Source organism: Coregonus clupeaformis, chromosome 29, assembly GCF_020615455.1.
Source record: "Coregonus clupeaformis isolate EN_2021a chromosome 29, ASM2061545v1, whole genome shotgun sequence".
Lineage (NCBI taxonomy): Eukaryota > Metazoa > Chordata > Actinopteri > Salmoniformes > Salmonidae > Coregonus > Coregonus clupeaformis.
Window position 1 is genome coordinate 60,752,259 of NC_059220.1, and position 20,165 is coordinate 60,772,423.

General features: G+C 47.8%; 1 protein-coding gene across 1 annotated transcript in view; it reads left to right on the forward strand.

The window, feature by feature from the left end:
• Positions 1–17,410, forward strand: part of LOC121554390 (ras-associated and pleckstrin homology domains-containing protein 1) — a 66,525-nt gene extending 49,115 nt beyond the window's left edge. The window contains 16 exon segments of the mRNA XM_045208987.1: positions 3,226–3,385; positions 3,938–4,059; positions 4,380–4,445; positions 4,552–4,695; positions 6,772–6,882; positions 9,481–9,579; positions 9,853–9,919; positions 9,922–9,978; positions 10,816–10,964; positions 14,269–14,414; positions 14,523–14,685; positions 14,765–15,293; positions 15,394–16,128; positions 16,193–16,290; positions 16,293–17,082; positions 17,085–17,410. Coding sequence (XP_045064922.1) covers positions 3,226–3,385; positions 3,938–4,059; positions 4,380–4,445; positions 4,552–4,695; positions 6,772–6,882; positions 9,481–9,579; positions 9,853–9,919; positions 9,922–9,978; positions 10,816–10,964; positions 14,269–14,414; positions 14,523–14,685; positions 14,765–15,293; positions 15,394–16,128; positions 16,193–16,290; positions 16,293–17,082; positions 17,085–17,170 — 3,522 coding nt within the window. The 3' untranslated portion in view covers positions 17,171–17,410.
• The last annotated feature ends 2,755 nt before the right edge of the window (positions 17,411–20,165 follow it).

A 20,165-nucleotide genomic window follows, 5' to 3' on the forward strand; every position in this document is an offset into this window, starting at 1 on the left:
CACACAAAAATTATCAATGGAAATCAAATTTATCAACCCATGGAGGTCTGGATTTGGAGTCACCCTCAAAATTAAAGTGGAAAACCACACTACAGGCTGATCCAACTGATGTAATGTCCTTAAAACAAGTCAAAATGAGGCTCAGTAGTGTGTGTGGCCTCCACGTGCCTGTATGACCTCCCTACAATGCCTGGGCATGCTCCTGATGAGGTGGCGGATGGTCTCCTGTGGGATCTCCTCCCAGACCTGGACTAAAGCATCCGCCAACTCCTGGACAGTCTGTGGTGCAACGTGGCGTTGGTGGATGGAGCGAGACATGATGTCCCAGATGTGCTCAATTGGATTCAGGTCTGGGGAACGGGCGGGCCAGTCCATAGCATCAATGCCTTCCTCTTGCAGGAACTGCTGACACACTCCAGCCACATGAGGTCTAGCATTGTCTTGCATTAGGAGGAACCCAGGGCCAACCGCACCCAGCATATGGTCTCACAAGGGGTCTGAGGATCTCATCTCGGTACCTAATGGCAGTCAGGCTACCTCTGGTGAGCACATGGAGGGCTGTGCGGCCCCCAAAGAAAATGCCACCCCACACCATGACTGACCCACCGCCAAACCGGTCATGCTGGAGGATGTTGCAGGCAGCAGAACGTTCTCCACGGCGTCTCCAGACTCTGTCACGTCTGTCACGTCATGTGCTCAGTGTGAATCTGCTTTCATCTGTGAAGAGCACAGGGCGCCAGTGGCGAATTTGCCAATCTTGGTGTTCTCTGGCAAATGCCAAACGTCCTGCACGGTGTTGGGCTGTAAGCACAACCCCCACCTGTGGACGTCGGGCCCTCATACCACCCTCATGGAGTCTGTTTCTGACCGTTTGAGCAGACACATGCACATTTGTGGCCTGCTGGAGGTCATTTTGTAGGGCTCTGGCAGTGCTCCTCCTGCTCCTCCTTGCACAAAGGCGGGGTAGCAGTCCTGCTGCTGGGTTGTTGCCCTCCTACGGCCTCCTCCACGTCTCCTGATGTACTGGCCTGTCTCCTGGTAGCGCCTCCATGCTCTGGACACTACGCTGACAGACACAGCGAAACCTTCTTGCCACAGCTCGCATTGATGTGCCATCCTGGATGAGCTGCACTACCTGAGCCACTTGTGTGGGTTGTAGACTCCGTCTCATGCTACCACTAGAGTGAAAGCACTGCCAGCATTCAAAAGTGACCAAAACATCAGCCAGGAAGCATAGGAACTGAGAAGTGGTCTGTGGTAACCACCTGCAAAACCAGTCCTTTATTGGGGGTGTCTTGCTAATTGCCTATAATTTCCACCTGTTGTCTATTCCATTTGCACAACAGCATGTGAAATGTATTGTCAATCAGTGTTGCTTCCTAAGTGGACAGTTTGATTTCACAGAAGTGTGATTGACTTGGAGTTACATTGTGTTGTTTAAGTGTTCCCTTTATTTTTTTCAGCAGAAGCGTCCCTAATGGCACCCTATTCCCTATATAGTGCACTACTTTTGACCAAAAGTAATACACTATATAGGGAATAGGGTGCCTGCCATTTGGGACTCATCCCATGACTGTGGATGTAGGTCAAACTCAATGGATGCCCATGTCTAGGGCACAGTCGCTTCCTGGCTGCTGTTTGGTTTAGAGATCTATTTGATCGGCTCTACTGACTTAGTGATTGGATGTTGTGGTCCCTGAGGGAGGGGATTTGTGGGCCCTTCCAGGGGTGCTGGCTGTGTTTTGCTCCCTACCATGTCATACACAAAATAAATATGTTTTATTGTCACATACACCAGATGGGTGCAGTGAAATGTGTTGTTTTACAGGGTCAGCCATAGAAGTACGGCACCCCTGGAGCAAATTAGGGTTAAGTGCCTTGCTCAAAGGCACATTGACAGATTTTTCACCTTGTCGGCTCGGGTATTTGAACCAGCAACCTTTTGGTTACTGGCCCACCACTCTAACCGCTAGGCTACCTGCCGCCTACACTCACACTGCTGGGGCTATGGGATCCCGGTTGTGTCACAAGGGGGATTTTGTTGCAGTGGTCTTAGATAAGGCTGAAGCCTATGGGGTGCATTCAATGGACCAAACCAGCGCTGGAGACAAGGAATGCAGCAGAACAGGGGCCTGAATTTGTTGAACATTGTATACGTTAGATATGTTTTATAGATGGCAACATGAAGACATGACTAAGTTCAATTGAAGACCGTTTCAATCTTTGGAGCCATTACCTTTTTAGATCCACTTGCTAAATACACTGTGGCTGCATCCAAAATGGCACCCTATTCCCTATATACAGTAGTTGCACTACTTCAAAAGTAGCGCACTATATAGGGAATAGGGTGCCATTTTGGATGCAGTCTGTATTTAACCAGCATGTTGTGACACCATACTACACACTGTCACATATGGTGCATATCACAGGTTCAAATCACGTCCTCAATAGTTGTCCTAGGGGGAACTGAAACATCCCTCTTAAATTGATTTCATATCAACAATTATGTTATGAAGTAGCCTGGTCCAAGATCTGTTTATGCTCTTGCTAACCTTGTCCCCAGGCTCAAGTATCTGGTGCATAGAGCCTGGTAACACTGTGCAATTAAGTGGGACTTGAAAGGGGTGTGATTTAAAATTGAGGCAGGAGAGGGAGTGAGCCTGCTACAGCTATATTAGATTGAAAAATGGCAAATCGCCAATCAAAATAAACGTTATCACATTGACCATAATATTTTGAGGAAGCCCAATTGATTCTGAGTTAGGGCATATCACGTTTTTATGTGTGAACTATTTCTAAGATGCGTACTTTCAGATTTTCCAAACTCACTTCCTTGTTTAAATAAATCACTTCTGCTGCTCGTGCTTTGAAGTCCACAATGTAGGGGGGAGATTTGAAGGGTTATGCTAGATGGTGATGGACTAAGAGATCAGCCTATTAAAACCAGCGGTTGTTTAGTCCGCTCCTGCCTTCCAGTCAAGTCCCGTTCTGAGGCGCTGTAAAACCCGACAGTTCAACCGAGAGGGAGCCAGCTGGTGGACGAGATGAAGCTCTTGCTAACTCCATTGTCATCATTCTCAAGCCAAACATTCGTTATGACAACGTTTTGGCATGATGGCACAAACAGACTGGCACTCAGGCTAGTGAGAACTGTTCTATACAAAGAGGCTGACCATTCTGCACCTCTTCCTCTTTCTCCTCATCCCTCTTCGTCTTCCTCCTCAGCTGGTGATCCGGGTGCACATGTCGGACGAGAGCTCCAAGACCATGATGGTGGACGAGAGACAGACTGTCAGACAGGTGCTGGACAGCCTGCTGGACAAGTCCCACTGTGGCTACAGCCCCGACTGGTCACTGGTGGAGACCATCAACGAGCTGCAAATGGGTATGGATATACTGGCAGACAGAGACTGGCAAAGATACTGGGAGAGAGTGAGATATTGGGGAGATACGGAGTTATACTGGGAGAGAGTGAGAGATGCTGGAGACACTGAGGGTGAGTGAGATATTGAGGATGATACTGGTGGATATACTAGGGGGAAACTTGGTGGGAGATATTGGGAGAGAGTGAAGCATACTGGAGAAGTACTGTGAGACAAATGTGGACACTTGGACAGTGTCAACTCTGACAGTGTCAACTTGTAGTGTTGTCTAGGTAGTAGCTAGTATTGTATCCGTTTGTGTTTTCAAGACTGTCCGTGAGTGTCTCTGTAACTGTTGGTCTGTCTGTCTATGTGATTGAGTGAGGCGGGGACGGGCGCCCAGCCTTTAGAATGCTAGAGGAAGCACTCGTGGTAGGTGCAGGCAGCATGGTTGTTTAGGCTGCGTCACACATGGCGCCCTTTTTCCTTCTATAGTGCACTACCTTTGACCAGATCATGCTTAGTCTGGATTGAACCATGTCTCACACACACTCCCTCTCTCGCTCTGTCCTCAGAGCGGATCTTTGAGGACCATGAGAACTTGGTGGAGAACCTACTGAATTGGACCAGAGACAGCCATAACAAACTGATGTTCATCGAGCGCATCGAGAAATACGCCCTCTTCAAGAACCCCCAGGTAAGACCTTGGAACTAGGAAACCTTCCCAATGTGTTGTGTGTGTGTGTGTACACTACTCACACAGCTTCAGTGTAGAGTACACACACACATTTCTTATGCATGCTAAGAGCCCTTGAGAGAGTGTGTGTTTAAGAAGTAGGTCACAGCTCTGGCAATAAGTGACTGAATAATGCATTGGACATGAGAAGGCTAAGTGAGCCAGGTCGCCTGGAGGAGTGTGTGATCTGCTGTTTTCAACTCTTGTCTATTTCTCCTTTGCTTTCCTCTCCTCCTCTGTTTATTTTTCTCCTTCTCTCTGTTTTCCCCACTTATATACAGAACTACTTGTTGGGGAGGAAGGAGACCTCTGAAATGGCCGATAGGAATAAAGAGGCCCTGCTAGAGGTGAGACACAGACAGACAGATGCATGCTCTCTCTCTCTCTCTCTCTCTCTCTCGCTCTCTCTCTCACCCCTTCAATTACACTAATAACGATGATGTGTTTGTGCAGGAGTGTTTCTGTGGCAGCTCGGTGTCAGTACCAGAAATAGAGGGACTCCTCTGGCTGAAGGAGGATGGGAAGAAGTCGTGGAAGAAACGATACTTTCTACTGCGCGCATCAGGAATCTACTACGTGCCCAAAGGCAAAGCCAAGGTTAGCCACCCACTGAATACGCGAATCATAAACACTTTGTGACAACTGCTGATGTAAAAAGGGCTTTATAAAATACATTTGATTGAATAGTGTGTGTGCGTGTGTCCATGAATTTGTGTATGGGGTTCACATGTTGTCAGTTATGAGAAACCGATCCACACCAACTCTCTGGTATTTCCTGTTTCTGGATATGATGACACAGGACTCCACAGGGACCGAACCGCGCACATGCCTCCTCTCCTATTGCATCATGTGTCATTGGTTACCCCAGGAGACCAATATTTCTCAACCACAGCCCCATGTTGTGGATATATGCTTTAGCTTTTAACCCAGGGTCGTGTTCAGAAGGCATGAATCGGAAGTAAACCTTGGACTTGTTTTCCCATTCTGTGCCTATTGAAAATGCCTCAGGCCAATTGGGGGGTAGAGGTAAGAACCTTAATTTGTGTCCCACTTCCTCATCGTTTACCTTTTCCTTTCTTGTCCTCTCTGATTATCCCATCGGTCGTCTCCCTTTTTTATGTATATGCAGTGCCACCTTGTGGTGTGTTAATTCTGTGAACCAGAAATCTGATAAGGTTTGTCGCGTTGGCCTCCCGAGTGGCGCAGCGGTCTAAGGCACTGCATCGCAGTGCTAGAGGCGTCACTACAGACCCAGGTTCTATCCCGGGCTGTATCACAACCGGCCGTGATCGGGAGTCCCATACGGCGGCGCCAATGGTGGCCTTAGCGTCGTCCGGGTTAGGGGAGGGTTTGGCCGGGGGGGCTTTACTTGGCTCATCGCGCTCTAGCGACTCCTTGTGGTGGACTGGGCGCCAGCAGGCTGACGTCGGTCGTCAGTTGAACGGTGTTTCCTCCGACACATTGGTGCAGCTGGCTTCCTGGTTAAGCGGGCGGGTGTTAAGAAGTGCGGTTTGGCGGGTCATGTTTCGGAGGACGCATGACTCGACCTTCGCCTCCCGAGCCCGTTGGGGAGTTGCAGCAATGAGACAAGATCGAAATTGGGGAGAAAAAGGGGGGTAAAATACACCTAAAAAAATGAAACATACAAAAATATACGATTTGTCACGTTGAGTTGTTGCAACACATACACACACCACTAAAAGCCTGTCACTGTGTGTTGGCCAAACAGTTCATATTTCAACCTCTACTTGAATTAATACCTTATCAAACCAGTTTTGCCTCTCTAAGCATGGGCCTTGGCCAGTCTGGAACCAATTATATGTCAAGATATCTCCACTCACTCTCCTCTCTCTCCCTCCATATAGACTTCTCTAGTCTAAAGCCTCAGACAATTTATTAATTACATTTTTTTTTTGAAAATCAGTCTGCCTTTTAATTTACTGCTGTTGAGAGTTGTAATAGTAGACGGCACAAGGAGTATTTAGAAATGTGGTAGTGCATGGACAGTTCTCCTCTTATGTCATTCACTGACAGACCTTAGAGCAGTGGTTCCCAAACTGTGGGGCACGTCCCCGTCGGCCGCGCCACCCCCTTTTTATTTATTTATTTTTTATATTTTTTTTTAAAAGGAACTCAGTCCGGCTTTAAACTTACTCTTGAAAGTTGTAATAGTAGAATGCACAAGGTGCAATTTTGAAATTGGGTAGTGCATCATCAGTTCCTCTTGTCATGTTAGTCTTTGCATACCTTAGAGAGCTATTTATAACTTGTCAGAAATGTACAGATCAACTAGCCCATGTCAGCTATTCTTTTTGCCCATATATATTGTTGAATACACATTAGACATGGCAAAATGTATAGAATTGCAAGAAAATTTGCTTTAAAACTGCAAAATTGTCTTTGCACCCCATGAAAAAATTTGTAGAATTGCAGGAAATGAGCTTTAAAACTACAAAATGTTATTTCCGCCAAGAAGGGTGGTGTGAACAGTTTGGGGTTGCATGGGTCGCGAGGTTAGGGTTTGTTACTATGCCGATAAATGACAATATCCCAATCTTTGCCACCTAGGAAATGTGTGTGACCGGACCTTCTCAAATAGTATTTGTGTACCCCTGCAATATATGATATAATCAATCATATCTCAATATATCAATCCTCTCTCCCTCCATATAGGCCTCCAGGGACCTGGTATGCTTTCTCCAGCTGGACCACGTTAATGTGTATTACGGCCAGGACTACCGCAGCAAGTACAAGGCCCCCACAGACTACTGCCTGGCCCTCAAGGTAAGCCAAACCCCCCATTTTCACCTAATGGTACACTCCACTTCTGCTCCTTCTAGAGAATTGATTAGCGACATGGCCTAACCCATTTTTATACAAGGGGTGGCACATTTTTAGAGTAGGGATGTTGCGGTGAGCCTGGACAAGCCCATTAAGATGGATCTGTTGTGTGAGTGGATGTGGTCCCAGGGGCTTGTCTAGGTAATGACATCCTGTGAGGCCCTAAGGCCAATGCCCTGTCCACTTAATAGGACCATTACCATGCCATTATGATCGGCATACTGGACAGATGTCAAACTTATCTGCCACTTTCAGCCTGTCTCTACTCCACTTCTTATTAAAAGCACAGACCCTGAAAAACACCAAAAATAAGTGTTAAGGCGCCACTCTCCTATGTTATTAATGTTGATCCACCTATTTATAGCTGTAGTCAAACCAACAGGCACAAAGGCTTTGGAATCAATGTCTTTACCGGAACGATCAGGGCCGGTCCTGGCTGTTCTGCCGCCCGAGGCAAGACAAAAACATTGTCGCCCTCAGTAAAACTAGAATAGTCCCAGTAAGGAAAATGACTTTGAGAAGACATCTAAAATACGTGTTTTCCAGACGTTGAAATGAACGTTGAAAATGCGTATTTTCCGGACGCTGAAAATACACTACCGGTCAAAAGTTTTAGAACACCCACTCATTCAAGGGTTTTCTTTCTTTTTCTGTTTTCTACATTGTAGAATAATAGTGAAGACATCAAAACTATGAAATAACACATGGAATCATGTAGTAACCAAAAAGTGTTAAACAAATCAAAATATATTTTATATTTGGAAATTCTTCAAATAGCCACCCTTTGTCTTGATGACAGCTTTGCACACTCTTGGCATTATCTCAACCAGCTTCACCTGGAATGTTTTCCAACAGTCTTGAAGGAGTTACGACTCATCCCAAACCATCTCAATTTGGTTGAGGTCGGGGGATTGTGGAGGCCAGGTCATCTGATGCAGCACTCATCACTCTCCTTCTTGGTCAAATAGCCCTTACACAGCCTGGAGGTGTGTTGGGTCATTGTCCTGTTGAAAAACGAATGATAGTCTCACTAAGCCCAAACCAGATGGGATGGCGTATCGCTGCAGAATGCTGTGGTAGCCATGCTGGTTAAGTGCGCCTTGAATTCTAAATATATCACTAACAGTGTCACCAGCAAAGCACCCCCCACACCGTAACACCTCCTCCTCAATGCTTTACGGTGGGAACCACACATGCGGAGATCATCCAAGCTCACCCACACCACGTCTCACAAACCAAAACCAAAAATCTCCCATTTGGACTCCAGACCAAAGGTCAAATTTCCACTGGTCTAATGTCCATTACTCGTGTTTCTTGGCCCAAGCTTCTTATTGGTGTCCTTTAGTAGTGGTTTCTTTGCAGCAATTCGACCGTGAAGGCCTGATTCACACAGTCTCCTCTGAACAGTTGATGTTAAGATGTGTCTGTTACTTGAACTCTGTGAAGCATTTATTTGGGCTGCAATTTCTGAGGCTGATAACTCTAATGAACTTATCCTCTGCAGCAGAGGTAACTCTGGGTCTTCCATTCCTGTGGCGGTCCTCATGAGAGCCAGTTTCATCATAGCGCTTGATTGTTTTTGCGACTGCACTTGAAGAAACTTTCAAAGTTCTTGAAGTGTTCCGTATTGACTGACCTTCTTGTCTTAAAGTAATGATGGACTGTTGTTTCTCTTTGCTTATTTGAGCTGTTCTTGCCATAATATGGACTTGGTCTTTTTACCAAATAGGGCTATCTTCTGTATGTCACAACCTTGTCACAACACAACTGATTGGCTCAAACGCATTAAGAAGGAAATAAATTCCACAAATTAACTTTAAGAAGGCACACCTGTTAATTGAAATGCATTCCAGGTGACTACCTCCATGAAGCTGGTTGAGAGAATGCCAAGAGTGTGCAAAGCTGTCATCAAGGCAAATGGTGGCTATTTGAAGAATCTCAAATATAAAATATATTTTGATTTGTCACTTTGGTCACTACATGATTCCATTTGGGTTATTTCATAGTTTTGATGTCTTCACTATTACTCTACAATGTAGAAAATAGTAAAAATAAAGAAAAACCCTTGAATGAGTAGGTGTTCTAAAACTTTGACTGGTAGTGTATATAATAGTCTGTCTACATCACTGCAGGTGGGCTGTGACTGTGCTTATGGATGTGCTTTGTCACAATGCTTTTGGCCCATCTAGTGGATTCGCTGCATTGATGTAAAAAATATTTACCTTATGGGTTACCGCCAAAAATGTACACAGCATTATTTACCTGATATTTATTCAGAACCTGCCTGGTGAAATGGTAATCATAACAATTACACCTCAATTTCACTTTGGTAGGTGATGTTTCAGTACATGCAGGCTACCAAAAGTGTTTTCTAAGTAAATACCATCTTGTTTTCAATACCGTTGTTGATGCACAGAGTTCTATTTCAGACACAGGGAAAGCTATCTTAAGCCCACTTTAAAGGTGCCTTGCGCGAGCCTCCTCCTAGGAACAAAGTGAAACTACATTTGTGTTGTCATGGTAACACATCTGTGTGTTCAGCACCCCCAGATCCAGAAGAAGTCCCAGTACATCAAGTATCTGTGCTGTGACGATGTCAGGACCCTCCACCAATGGGTCAACGGCATTCGCATCGCCAAGGTAAACCTTAACCTCCACGTAGCTCTTAAACATGACTATTAAAGAGGCTATATAGAACTTTTGCTCCTGAGCCAAAAGTGGTCCCCTAAACTAAAAGCTTCTTTAAAACAAAAGTTACTTTCCCCTAAAACTAAAGATTTGTGTTTTACAAGATAAGACATTGGTAAATATTATATAATATATTTATATGAACCATACAACCAATGTACAAAATTCAATGTAAACAATTAAATAAACAACTGTGACCTCTCTCTTTCCCCCACGGTGGTGTAGTACGGGAAACAGCTGTATGTGAACTACCAGGAGGCCATGAAGCGCACGGAGGCGGCCTACGACTGGTCCTCCTCTCCACCTCCAGTATCCGCTCGGGCTCCAGCTCCGGCTCAGCCAGTCTGCCCGGTGAGTCAGCCTTCCAGGGCTTAGCTTGGTAACCATGATCTTAAATTGAGGTCAATTTGAATTCAGTTCGATTCAGGAGAGAGATTGATATGCTGTTAATTAATTGATTGCCCGTTATTTTCAATGACAACTTTTCGATTCAATTTCTGAATTGGAGTTCAGATTGACCACAACCCCTGTCTAGCAGTAGGTACATTGATTCTAGTTCTGATCTTGAATCAGTTCTTGTGGCTTTGAGGGTACACGATAAAGCTCTAGTTTAACTATAGACACGTGGATTCACCCCTTTTTTACACATTCACTCCCATTACTCAAATCTGCAAAAGACGGAGTACTGGCAGGTAGGAGCGTCGGGCCAGTAACCGAAAGGTTGCTGAATCGAATTCCCGAGCTGACAAGATAGAAATCTGTCATTCTGCCCATGAGCAAATCACTTAACCCACTGTTCCCCGGGCGCCGATGATGTGGATGTCGATTAAGGCAGCCCCCCGCACCTCTCTGATTCAGAGGGGTTGAGTAAAATGCGGAAGACACATTTCAGTTGAATGCATTGTTGTACAACTGACTAGGTATCCCCCTTTCCCTAATATGGCGGTTCGGTGGCTTCAGAGTCTCTTGTTAGCAAATGCATAGGTCAGCAATCTAGTGTTTATATGCTCCGGGGTGAAGTTTCCCCCTAGGTACAGATCTAGGATCAGCTTGCCCAATCCTAACCTTAACCATTAGTGGGGAAAATGCAACACTGACCCAAGATCAGCATCTAGCGGCAAATTCACCCTGCTCTGTGTTTATTGAGTCTAACATGCTCTCTCCCATGACTGTGTGTGTGTCCTCCAGAGTCCCAGTCGAACCACTCGGGCCAGTCAGACAGTGGAGTGGACACGGCCTCCAGCCACGGGCGCTCCCAGAGCGTGGTTAGCTCTATCTTCTCTGAGGCCTGGAAGAGAGGAACTCAGATGGAGGAGAACACCAGGGTGAGTCCTTCTCCCCTTTGACCTCTCCTCTTCACTCCAATATATCCCTCCTTTGTATTTTCTCCTTTTCTCTCTCTCTCCATTACATCCCTCCTTTCGCCTCTTCTCTTTGTCTATTTTCAGTGTATAACCATCAGATTCTTTACTGTAATGATTGATTTTGTCTCAATCTGAAGTTTTTTCCTTTCTGTCTTTGCTTGAATTTTTCTTTCACTCTCTGCTGTTGCTACTAAGGTGCTGCTTTAGGGTAACACTTTATTTTGATAGTCTGTAAAGCATCTACAGATGGGCTATCAGTTACATTTCAACCAGGGCCGGCACCAGAACAAATCAGTTGGACGCCTTTTGATTTCCGTAGGGGGGCAAGTTTTTTTGCGAGACCTCCTTCCCGTGAAAAACTAGAACCGCTTGTCTTCGAGGGACCCCTAATTAGTTTATGTTACTGTTTATTTAAAAACAAAAAAACACTGACATTTTATTTGTGGAGTGCCTTTGTTACAACTATGAAACAGAAAGCATATGTTGGAGTACGGTAACAGCTTTTTATAACGGCAAAACAATATATAATATCCCAACCACCAAGATGCACAGTCAGCAAGATGCACGGTCAAATTATGAAAACATTAGTTGCCTTGTCATTATAAGCGCGAAGAGTGCTTGATAAATAGTGAAAATCGGCACAAAAGCTTAAATGGCATTCTAATGAATATATGACCGCAGTCAAAAATAGTAAATGATTGTCAGCTCGTGCTTACAAGGTGTGCGTCTTCACGCAATGGCTGAAGTTGGAGCATGTCCATGTCACATAAACAACGAAAGCTGGTGAGTGCGAGCTGATGTGGTTTTTTGCTTGAGATGTTGGGCCTGCTCTCTTATGACATTTTGTGCTGATAATCAGCCAGTAGCATTGTCTCCGGCTTGTTCTATCCAAATGGTGCCGTCCCTTCCTTTCTCCTGTCTCTCCGTTTTCATTTGGTGGTGGCGCGGGCACCTGCTCAGTGCGCACCGTTTTGGCTTTTTTGCACTTAGGCCTTGGAGGGTTAGGTTTAGGCTGAGGCTCAGAATCAGAAGAATAATCATCAGAGATGTCATCATGATTAATTTCTTCCCCACCATCTGAGTGGTTTGATTCAAATTTTGTAGCAACGCTAACGCTGCATGTGCATCCATTAATCTTGGTCTCCTTGCCTTTTGTAAATGATGGCCGCTCTCACTGTGTACTCCAAGTAGGCCAGAGTAGACTGATAAGACTGCTTGGATTCGGTGGACTGATATAGGGTACATACAATTTTGAGATTATAATTAGAATAGATCAATACAATAGAATGGCTCGCCCTGTTCTTCATTTACAATTGGTGGTTACATAATTATGCATTGTTCGCTTCCCCTCGTTCATCAACTCCCCATTTTGCCCCTTTCTTCCTCATCATACTTTACTTCCCTTCATTTATTTCATCTGTTATATGTGTGAAATTAGTTTAGGTATTTGTTCAGTTTCTACGCAATTATCGGGGTAATTATTAACTGGGCACGGCACCTTTAATTATCGGGAGAAGGAGGGGCAACGGGGGAAAGCCATAAAGAAAATGACATGCCCTCCTAACACTGGTTGTAACACCAGTTTGGTTTGTGATATTAAGATTCTAACAACGGCAGTGTGTTTTATAGACTTAAAACATGTCAGAGTAATACACATTTTTCCCCCTTTTAATGTGGCATGAATACAACCAGTCATGATGTTTTCAACTGATTTGTCAAACAAATCACTTTAAAAAGTAGGTTACCTTCACTCAAAATTATTCCAGCATCCAAACCGCCAACTTTCCTTCAATTTGCAAGTGGCTGAAACTACTATCTCACCGGAGAAAGCATCAGAGCGAACGAAACGGGGCGCCCCTCTGTTTTACAATGTCAACAAAACGAAGGAGCTGATCGTGGACTTCAGGAAACAGCAGAGGAGCACGCCCCCATCCACATCGACGGGACCGCAGTGGAGAAGGTGAAAAGCTTCAAGTTCCTCGGCGTACACATCACTGACAATCTGAAATGGTCCACCCACACAGACAGTGTGGTGAAGATGAGCAACAGCGCCTCTTCAACCTCAGGAGGCTGAAGAAATTTGGCTTGGCCCCAAAGACCATCACAGACTTTACAGATAAACCATTGAGAGCATCCTTTCGGGCTGTATCACTTGCCTGGCACCTACAGCACCTTATGTCACAGGAAAGCCAAAAAAGAAGGAAGGATCATCAAGTATATCAACCACCTGACCACGGCCTGTTCACCCGCTATCATCCAGAAGGCGGGGTCAGTACAGGTGCATCAAAGCTGGGACCGAGAGACTGAAAAACAGCTTCTATCTCAAGGCCATCCAACTGTTAAATAGCAATCAGTAGTCGGCTACCACCCGGTTACTCAACCCTGCACCTTAAAGGCTGCTGCCCTATGTACATAGACATGGAATCACTAGTCACTTTAATAATGGAACACTGGTCACTTTAATAATGTTTACATACTGTTTTACTAATTTCATATGTATATACTGTATTCTAGTCAATGCCATCCTACTCAACTATTGCTGTATATATACTATTCTATCCTACAGATACACTAAGTATTCCATCCACATACTGTCCAAATGTCTATACATCCCATCACAAAATATATATATATATATATATATACATATACACTCGGACTCGACATTGCTCGTCCTAATATTTTCATATATTTCTTAATTCCATTATTTTACTTTTAGATTTGTGTGTATTGTTTGTGAATTGTTAGATATTGCTGGAGCTAGGAACATAAGCATTTCGCTAAACCCCCAATAATATCTGCTAAATATGTGTATGCGACCAATACGATTTGAATTGATTTATTTAGCCCGTGTATGTGATGCTGTCTAACCAAAAAGAGTATGCCATACAGCCGCATCAGATCCAGCCAGCATCAGATACATGGGCTACACATACTGAGACAGAGGTGCGCTGTTCCGCTCGTTGGATGATTTATCTGAGATTTTTGCATCTTTCTGTGGCGCATCTCGGTCAGATAAATGATAAATATTAAAATATTTGATTTGGACGGGCAGGAGGTACGGTAGGGTGGGCCAGGCCCCCTAATGCCACTCATAACGCGGGGCTGAGTTCAACCATCTACCAACCTGAACTTAACCCTAGCCCTGACCTTAAACCCTTATCCTAACCTTACCCGAATCCTTATTCTAACCTTACCCTTAACAAGCCGTTGCTTATCAACAGATAGTCCATGGTCATCCTGTGCTCATTGTGTGTACTCCTCTGTCCCCACACAGATGAGGGAGTCCACCGAGTGCCACCCTCCCCCCACCCTGCCCACGCTGTGCACCGAGACCCCACAACTGGAGCCCCCTGCCTCGCCAGCGCCCAACAGCAGCCACCTCCCCAGACTCGCAGCAGCTCACCCCACACTCTACAGGGGGTACCTCGCGCCGCTTCAACAGCAACTGCCCCCCAGATCCGCAGCAGTTACACCCAGGTCTTGCCTCCCCTGCCCCCCCCAGCCCTCCCCTCCCCCTGCCCCCCCCAGCCCTCCCCTCCACCACCCCCAACATCCCTCCCCTCCACCACCCCAACAGCTGCCCTTCCAGATCCGCAGTAGTTACACCCAGGTCTTGCCTTCCCTGCCCCCCAGCCCTCCCCTCCACCACCCCCAACAGCTGCCCCCCCAGATCCGCAGCAGTTACACCCAGGTCTTGCCCTCTGCCCCGCCCCCAGCCCTCCCTTTCACCACCCCCCCCCCAGCCCTCCCTTTCACCACCCCCCCCCCAGCCTGCCCCTCCACCACCCTCCCTGCCCCCCAGCTTTCTCCACCACCCCAACAGCTGGCCCCCCCAGATCTGCAGCAGTTACACCCAGGTCTTGCCCTCCCTGCCCCCCCAGCCCTTTCCTCCACCACCCCAACAGGACTTTCCTCCACCACCCCAACAGCTGTCCCCTCAGCCCTGCAGCAGCTACAACCAAGCTGTGCCCCCTCCACAACCACCTCCCCCACCCCCGCCGCCCCCTCCCCCGCCACCCCTGCCTGCCAGCAGCACCCCTCACCATTCGGGCCCCACCGTGTTCGCCAAGTACAGCACCATCACCCGGCTGCAGAACCAGAACGCCGCCCACCAGGCCGCCAATCACCACAGGGCGCAAAACAACCACCAGAGCCCGCCCAGAGCGCCAGCCCAAGCCCCGCCTCCTCCCCATCAGGCGGCTGTCAAACCGCTGGTCAACAACATCAATGTCCCGCCTCCCCCTCCGCCCCCTTCCCCGCCCTCCATGCCCGCTCTGGGGTCAGCCTGGCCGCACTCAGGCTCGGGCCCTCCAGCTCGGCCGCCCTGCCCCAGTTCATCCCACCACCCCCCACCGCCGCAGGGCAACAGCATCCCCCCCTCCTCCTCCACCCCCCCCAGACCCCATGCCAGGCCTGTGCCCATCGCCCTACGGTGCCAACGCCCTCCAGCAGACACTGGCCCAGAAGTTCCCTAGCCCTCCCCCCCAGGACCTCTCTCCCCCCGCTGCCAGACTGGTTGAGTCGCCCCCGGCACCTCCTCCGCCTCCTCCTCCCCCGCCACCTCCCCCTCCTCCCCCGCCACTTCCCCAGCAGCTCTCTGTGCCCGCCCCCCCTCCACCTCCCCAGCAGCAGTACTCACCTGCACCTGCTCCCCCCCCTTCCCTACCCAAAACCTTCTCCCCAGGCTTTCTGCTCCACCACGGTGCCCCGAAGCCCCTCTACCCTGTTTCCCCCTCTCCCTCCCCCGTCCCAACTCCTCCCCCACCCCCGCCCCCTCCTCCTCCGGTGTCAATGAAGAAGCAGCACAGCCTCCAGATAGGCCACACCCCCAACCAGCCCCCTCCCACCTTTCCCAAGCAGCACAGCCTCTCCAAGCCACCACCCCTGTCCTTCACAGCTCCGCCCACCACCACCTCCCTGGTCAAACAGATGGCAAGCCAGTTCCCAAGGTCCACACTGTCGACCAATCACATTGAGAGCCCCAAAGTCCCCCTGTCCCCTCCTGCGGTGAAGGCCAAACCAAAATGGCAGCCAGGCGGTGGACAGGCCCAGCAACAGGCCTCTGAGTTCCCCCCACCCCCTTCCGAGAGCAGCCTGCCTTACCCTCCGCCTCCCCCGCCTCCACCTGCTCCGGTCACCGGTCCTGTCCCTCCTGCTCCACCTCCCCCTCCCATCACTGGCCCCACCCCTCCGCCTCCCCCTCTCTCCCCCCGGCAACCTGGGCTCGCCCCTGAAGAGGTCCCCATCAGGCTCCTCCACCTCCTCCTCGGGCTCCTCTGGCTGGGGGCAGGCCCCCGCCCACCACCCCCCCAGAAGGCCTCCAGCATCAAGTCTAACTCCTCGGCTGAATACCAGGAGTCACGCAAGAACCTTCTCAGCAAGTTTGCCCCCAAGTCCTCCTCGTCCCCCTCCACTTTCCCTTCCTTCCCTGCCGTATCCTTCGGTAGTTCTCCCTCTAAGGACTCCTCCTCCCCGGCCGGCCCCCCGGCGCCCCCCAAGCCAGGCAAGCTGAACCTGGCCAACCTGCCCCTGGCCCTGCAGGCCAAAGTGGGTCAAGTGGGCCAGCAGCGCCAGTCCACCGCCGACATCCCCTCCCCTCTGCCCGAGTGCGCCGTGGCCTACTTCCCCCCTCCCCCGCCGGCCTCTGATCTCTTCCCCCCTCCCCCGCTGCCCAGTGACGGCCACGTCGGGGCACCTAAGGTGGCAGTGGTCAACCCCCAGCCGAAAGTACCCCCCGCCCCTCCTGGTCCCCCTCCCCCCTCCACCATCAACTCCTCCTGGGGCAAGGGCTCCCTGAAGAAGGCCCCTCCCCCCACGCTGCAGCGGAACCAGCCGCCTCCCCCGGCCCTGTCCCCGACTCCAAAGCTGCCCCTGCCCACCTCGCCCCCCAAGGGGAACAGCAACAACGGCACCCCCCAGCCGGGCAACTTCATGGACGACCTGAACCAGACTCTGAAGCGCAAGTCGGTGAGCCGGCAGGGCTCGCTTTCCTCGTCCCGCCTCTCCGGCGCCAAGCTGGAGCCCGCCGCGGGCACCATGGACGACATGGAGTTGGCGCTGCCCCCTCCACCGCCCGAGTTGCTGTCGGGGGGAACGTCTCAGGCTATGCAACACTACGGCGGGGGCCCCCGCCGGCCCCACCCAAGAGGGGGGGCAACACCAAACTGACACACTGACCAGGGGAGTGGTCGAAAAGGAGACTGTTGGATGATGCCTACTTTACACCTCTCTTGGAGAGGAGCTTCGATCTATCATATCTATCACAGGACCGTCAGTGGACATTGACAAACTGAACTCCTCGTGTTCCATGATTATGATGGTGAATACTTAAACATGTAAATAAGGAAACGTCAAACCATGAATCAGCTTCTTCTTCTTCGCCATATGTTTGTGCCACGTAATCAGAAAAACCATAATGCCGTTAGGATTTATTCTGCATTGGTACTGCATGGACATGCTGTAAAGACAAGCTGTAAAACGTGAAGCTCTTTGGTGAATGTGCGTGTGTGTGTATCCGTTTGTGCGTACCCGTGTATGTTTGCGTGTGTGTGAGTGAGAGCGAGCGATAGAAGGGGATATGGGGGACAGCCCATAAAGGAAGGCCTCTCTGTAATAGGGATTGTTATTTTGCCTCTGTTTTTATATGAAATTATTTAATACATGAAAGGATTTTCTTATTTTATAGTTAAGTTTTTTTGAAGCTAGTTGCTAAAGGTAAGATCAATTTGTTTGGAAATCATGAAGAGAAAGCTGCAAGTATGTTGGAGAGATGCAGATAAGATCGAAAAACTGTAGCTTATAGGCTGAAAGGTTATTTTTAATTAATGATCTAAGAATTCCCTGAGTTTTCTTAACGTTTCCGAAGTATTCCCTGAATGTTTTACAAGTGTCTCGCTCTCTGTGCTGCGATTGGGCGACACGCAAATCAGAAGGACGGATTTTTTCACAGGCTATTGCACTCTCTCGAAATAATCTCCAAACGAAAAAAGGAGATTCCCTCCTCCCAAAGGCATGAAACCATGACTGTGCAACTGGAAACATTTGTGACTTGGATTTTTTTTTTCATAGTACATTTTTTATTTAATTAATAACATTTTTGCTTAACTGAAGACAGAAACGGCATGAGGCATGTCGTGTGTATGTCTTCAAAGGCCCTGTGAGTCTGTGGGTTGTGTGCTGTGTTGGTTTGACCGACCTGCCTCTGGAGTCGTGTTCATTAGGCCCCCAAGCAGAAGAAAACGGACTGTGAAACTGGGAGGGACTCACTGGACTTGTCCAATAAGAAACAAAAAATGTCGCTTTTCGTTTGCAACATGTTTTAAAATGTTTGGTGCATAACGAACATCTGCTTCTGTTTATCTGTACAGTAACAGCTTCTGCTCCCCTCCCATTGGCCCCCGCCGCCTTTAGATTGTCACATGGCCTATAAATCATAGAAATAGTGTATAGAGTGGGGACAGCTGTGCTCCAGGTGCAGTTTGCGTTATACTCAGTTCTTCGAGACATGGTGGCTAAAATTGAAATGACACATTGTTGCTTTAAGGTACTGAGCATTGAATTATGTTGTCAGGACCATTAGACTAGACCTGACTGGCAAAATTAACCCACACATTCCTGCCTGGCTCGCATAAAAATGGAATGTTGCTTTCTACTCTGTCCTATATATCCTGATTTTATGGCCTAAACATCCCAGTGTTGTGCAGTTTCCTGCTTCTCCTGCCAAAGTGCAGTGCGGCGACTCCGCTCACTGTCTCGCACTCAGTGAGGATCGGGGGGGGGAGGGGGGGGTCTTGCAGCAATGCCTTCATTTCAAGGGTGCTAGTGCTTATTGTCCTAATAAGCCTGGATATCAATGGGCATCAAGGTGCTGACATCTTAAAAGGTAAATGTAGGCTTCGTCCCAATTCTCCACTCTTCTCCCGAAGTGTGACCATCCAGGATTGGATCGATATAAGCATTAGCTACGGTTTCCAACATTGTTAAATCCATGACGGGAAGTATGCTAGTGCACACTTTGGGAGAAGGGTGGAAAATCGGAACACCAGAGCAATAGATGGTGACCATAACCACATAAAGCTGAATGACCGTACTGAACTTAAGTGGGCCATGAATGTTTTGGGACCACTACTAGACACATTTAAAACATGCTGTCATATTAATCTTGCTTAATGCCCTTGAGAGACTCTGTATTGGTGAAGTTGGCTCTAGACGCTGATCTTGGGTCAGTTTCGCATTTTTACCACTAATGTTTAAGATTGGGGGCAGAAAGCTGATCCTAGATCTGTACCTAGGGAAACTTCACCCCCAGAGCCTGTGTATTTTCATGACTGAATATCATCCTTTTCAGGTTGTTGGTTTGCAGTATGTCAAACTGAAGTAGGCATTAAATTATTGAAGTGTTGTGTATCTGATTTTGGGGGCCAAATGAAAGTAAATGAAGAAAACGGGGGGAGATTGCAGACTGAATGTCTCTTCTTGCATATAAACCGAAGATCACAATATAAATGTTCAAGTCATACCTCGACCATGTCTCACTGTCTCGTTTATCACCAAGTCTATGGTTCATTTATTGGTTACCTTAAAGGGGCAATCTGCAATTCAAACACACATTTTTGCAAAATAGCTAAGGAATGGGGCTGGAGCAATCTAACCACTCAAGAATTCCTAGATGGATGCAAACTATTCATAATTTTTTTTTTTTACCAGGGCCGGGATTGAATTCACTTGCGCCTGTCAACTATGCGCCATCTAAAGGTAATTTACGATTGAGCCGACATCTGCATCGTTTACCGGGAATGCAATGGAGTAAAACAAGCTTATATTTTGGGTTTTGATTGTGGCAGGTGTAATTAAGCTCAAAAGGCATTATTCTAAAATAATCAATGGCTATGTATAATTAATTGAAAAGTCAAATTGGATGTACCAATCCCAGATTGTCCCTTTATCCCTACTGTTGTGAAAGAATGAAATTTAAATATTGAGGCTAGAGCATCTAATGCTTCCTTCCTTGATCTGACATACACTACATTACCAAAAGTATGTGGACACCTGCTCATCAAACATCTCATTCCAAAATCATGGACATTAATATGGAGTTGTTCCCCCCTTTTGCTGCTATAACAACCTCCACTTTTCTGGGAAGGCTTTCCACTAGATGTTGGAACGATTTGC